At 43.1% G+C, this 4,594-nt stretch overlaps 1 protein-coding gene across 1 annotated transcript in view; it reads right to left on the bottom strand.

The window, feature by feature from the left end:
• Positions 1–3,892: 3,892 nt before the first annotated feature.
• LOC105559877 (venom allergen 5 2-like) overlaps positions 3,893–4,594 on the bottom strand; it is an 8,644-nt gene continuing 7,942 nt past the window's right edge. The window contains exons 2-3 of the mRNA XM_012008507.1: positions 4,098–4,268; positions 3,893–3,996 (exon numbers count right to left, since the gene is read on the bottom strand). Coding sequence (XP_011863897.1) covers positions 3,904–3,996; positions 4,098–4,268 — 264 coding nt within the window. The 3' untranslated portion in view covers positions 3,893–3,903. The remainder of the gene's footprint in view (positions 3,997–4,097; positions 4,269–4,594) is intronic.

Genomic DNA, 4,594 nt, shown 5'->3' on the forward strand with positions numbered 1-4,594 from the left:
TCAGCGGTTTACCCCTCGATTTTTCTCGAAATCGAGAAGCCTAAGCCTTAGCCTAAGCTCCAAGTGTCGTAAGACAGGGCTTGTATAATACTTACTACAAAGGGACTGGTAATGTTCGCTGGGGATGGTCCCGAGCGGGCACAGGCCCGGCCGACCGAGCTTGTAGAGCTGGCGAGGTGCGGTGCGATCGACGGGTCCGTAATTACACACGAGTACTTCGACCCGATTCCCAAACCCACCGGGCGTCGCCGCGGTCTTGTTCAAGTCGAGCGTGTAAATCGCGCGGCCGCAACCAACGTAAATGAACGTCGCCGATGCGAGGGGAATGTAAGAGGAGAGTTGCCACGGCATGCTAGAATAGTTCACTAGTCTGAAAGGCACGATTATCTGGACTAAATGAAGGTGGACGGCCAACAGCCAGCCTCGTGCCTCGAGCCCTCTCCATTGACGCGCAACTTGAATTCAAATTAGGACGGGTCTCTTCATAATTCGAGATGCTCTCGTAAGATTCGAGAGATTAACGCGCCTCTTATAGATTCATCTTGATAGCCGCGAATATAGGAGATTATTAAGTTTTACGAGGGAACGTGAAGATAATTGAATCGGTGATTGGAAGAACCATATAAGTCCCAAGTTTTCGAAATGGACTTTATTGCATAAATGGACTTGCCTAGGCTCGGCGCAATTGTCAGATTATGTTTCTGTAGAGTAGCTTTCAAGGATTGAGCTCAAGAAGCCGCGTGAAATCGAGTTTTTCAAGTAGTTGTACAGTTTAATTGCTCTCCTGTAAAATTTGACAAATGGGACTTGTGTGCTTTCTAAATTCACTGATTCAATTAAAAATGAAAATCTCGTTTGAGAACGCTTGAGAGCACGAAGCGTATGTGATAATTCGAAAAGCTGTAAAAGTGCCATATAAATTAAAACTATCGTTTTACTCCTAATATTTTGAAATATTAAGCGCTACTTCTGTAAATACCAAGTCCATTTGAAAAGTCTCGAAATGAAGTACAAATGACACTCGCACAATAAACGTCATTAGACGTCATTAGTTAAACGGAAAGCTCCAGTTCTTCTTTCGTAAACATGTGAAAAGTCTAACTCCTGCTAGTTTATTTGCATAGATTTTTGCAATTTTATCTGCAATTTTTGAGAAAAAATGTGCACGTTATGATAGCGTATTTTACAAAGAAAACTTGTTTTGCGCATATTTTGCTGATAACAAGCCTTTCTTCACAAAATACTTGATCACAGCATGCACGTCGAGTTTATTCCTTTTTCGAAAATCACGTAAATACGTTCGTTCAAAAGGTCTATAAAAAATATGAGTTATTTAATGGAACAAGTTGGAACTTTTCACACGCGTTCGAAGAAGAGGTGGAACTTTCCATTTAACGTATGACGTCTATTGTGGAAGTGCTATTTCATTCCGAAAACTTTTCAAATGGCCCTCGTATTTATACGTTTTTCTATTACCAATTTGCTTAGCAAACGTATTCGGATAAAATTTGACATAAAAAGCTGTAGACACAAAAAGAGATAGGGATGCTACACTTTTGTACATACTATCTCTCTCTCTCCCTCCCTCCCTCCCTCCCTCCCTCCCCCCCCCCCCCTCTGTCTCTTACGAGCACGTTTTACAAGGTTAAAGTTCAAAGTCTGATTGTATCACATTTTCATGTGTCCTGTAGGAAATTGAAACCATTTTTTCTATCAGACCGAAATAATAAAAAACGACAGAGGCTTGCTCGTAGTTGCTGGGGGGACCAGAGTATACCGGAGTATCGAGTAATTTGGACCGGTACAATAGCACTCTCGATTTCCAATTTGCCGAGAGAATACGCGATTTTGATTGTTCTCGGCGACGGAAGAAGAACACCATCCGCTACTCGTCTATTTTCACCCTCTGTCCTATACAATCGGTGTTCGGTCATTTTCCCTGACGGTCAAGTCTTCATCCCTCCGTTCCTCTTCCTTCGGCGCCCGTAAACCTCTCGCAGTATACCGACTTTAAAGTGTGATCGAAACGAGCTGCTGTGCGGCGCACAGACGCGCCAAGAGAAGCAGGTACCGCAAGAGAGTGTCGACACTAATTTAACCATCTTTGAGGAAAAGTAGCCTCTCTCCAAATTTAAGAACCAAATTGCTTTAACTAGACCAATTTATTGTTTCTTTCCAATAAACTTAAGAAAGTGGAACAAAATGCCTTTGATACTTTAGAATTAATTTGATGGTTCATTATATTTATATTATAAAATCTACACTTATTTCGATCGACACGAAAGGCTACAAGTAAAAATTTTATAAATTCTACCGCGTGTTCGAGAGATTATTGATATTAAAGAAAAATGAAGGGTACGGATATGCTCGAAGTCTTTTTAGCTTATTCTATTTTTTTTAAATCTTATTTGAACCACGGAGGAACGGCAGAGAGGAAGTAGAGGTCTCCGTTCGGGGTACCGAGATTCCTAAAACCAGCACTGAATCCCATGAGGGTACCGCGATCGCGAGCGAAAGCAGAAACGAGGGTGGATATGTGGGATGAAACAGTGGATCGCGGAAAGATGCGGGGGAGGGGGAAGGAGGGCAGCGAAGAACAGAGCTAGCGGTAACTGCAAACCTTCCCCTAAAATTCGGGGGACCGAGTTAGCTGTGTCTACACGCCGGGTCGAACATCGGCCATACACAAAGGGATAGTAGAGTCTCTCGGCACAAAGGAGCCGTTCCGATCAACTCGGGCTAGAGCTACTGTACCCTTTTTCTCGACAGCATTGTGATTCGCGGACGCTATTACTATCGACCTATATACCATACACATAAGGAAATCGTGCGTGTATCCGTGACGAATTTTGACGCGCGACTTGTGTATACGGCATATGTCCCGTTATCCAGCCAGTTGTCTTTTACTTATAGAGAGAAAACTTGATATCAAAGTTTCCTTTTGACAATTCCGAGAGCATTAATTTTCAAATTTACAAACGATTGAAAACTGCGGATTGTTCGAACGCTCGGAAGTCTGACAATGGATACCCAATGAAAACGTTGCGTTTAATTTCAAACGATTCGACTTTGTATAAATTTAATTTTAATATTGTCGAAAGTGAGTAAATAAGAGATCTTCATTATTGAAAATTGAGAACATGCGACAAATAACAAATAAACGATCTTCCATCGATATTCGTCAAAGAGAAATTGGTCAAACGATCCATATAAATGAAAGGTATCTCGCTAAAATATGGGGCATCCTGTGTATCTTATATATGTACATATACTGTGCGCACTTTCGAGTTTTACCCGACTTCCGCGTTGTCAAAGTCCTCCACCTCATCGTACCACGATGTAATATGAAAGTGAATTCTTTCCCTACTCGTGCCATTTTCCACGCTGTCCATGTCGAGCGCATTTACATTCTGCCACACTCCAAATCGTTCTGCAACAAGCGACTTGTTTCAATAAGATATCCTCGACCTCGTATTGAGAACAAAAACGAGATTGCTCATTTCTCTTGACAATAATTATACTTCTAGCTTGATTATTCAAATTTGCGGACAACGAAACTGCGGTAATTACGAGGAAAATGTTTGACGTTTTAAGGACGTTTGAGAATGTCGCGTTATCCATTTTTACCAAGTTTATTTTCGCGCGGACTGATCGTCTAAAATCTACGAGCTCCGAACAAGCTTGAAATTGAAATCCAAAGACTCTCGATTAGACGACTAGACTGACTAGAGAATCGCGAGCACGGTCTTATTATATATACATAACGGTGCGCGCGCGCGCGCGCGCGTTTCGGTGGTTGTATCGGTAGAACAATTTCGCGTCTGCACGGGTTATTGGATATTGAAAAATAACGGCGCGCGGCGCGGGGGGGAAGGGATGAAAAATGAGATATATCCGTCGAAGTTACTTGCCAACGTCTCGGCACTGATCCTTCTCGAAGAGCTTGCACTGCAACGCCCATCGACGTGCTATAACGGCGAGTTCGTCGTCCCAGATCTGTCGAAACAAATGATGCTTCAGATGCCGTCTACCGCGCTCCGGGATAAATGATTAAATATCGCGCGCGTGTCGCGCGCGCGTTCCGTCCATTTTTCTACCAATTCCATCATGGTCCTCGCGGCGGGCTGCGGTCCGGGATTTCCACGGTATTCCCTGCCGTTCGCGACCAGGACGCGATAAAGATTGTGACTGTCGAGCACGGTCTCGATATCCTCCTCGTCGAGAGTATCGTTCTCCACATCGATGCAGTCCGCGCCCTCGCAGTCGGACTACGGGGAGGAGTAACGGATTTTAAACCGAGGATACGTTTGTCTTTTTCTTGCGAAAGGATATCGTTGTGCAATTATACAAAATAGCGAAGTGTCTCTAATAAACAAATTAATAAAATTCGCATGGCTCAAACGTGATGAACACAAATTTGAAGGACTAAGGCCCGGTTTCACCAAACGTCACTTTAACTTTAATCTTTAATTCACGTTTGTTTCTGCCTAAAGTAACAGTTGGAAAGAGACAAAGAACGAATTAAACTAAGCTTAAAGTTAAGCGACGTTGGTGAAATTGGACCTTAGTCCTTGAGGCCCGGTTTCACCAAACG

The sequence above is a fragment of the Vollenhovia emeryi genome, unplaced genomic scaffold, assembly GCF_000949405.1.
Source record: "Vollenhovia emeryi isolate VEMERY1.0 unplaced genomic scaffold, V.emery_V1.0 DF939251.1, whole genome shotgun sequence".
NCBI lineage: Eukaryota > Metazoa > Arthropoda > Insecta > Hymenoptera > Formicidae > Vollenhovia > Vollenhovia emeryi.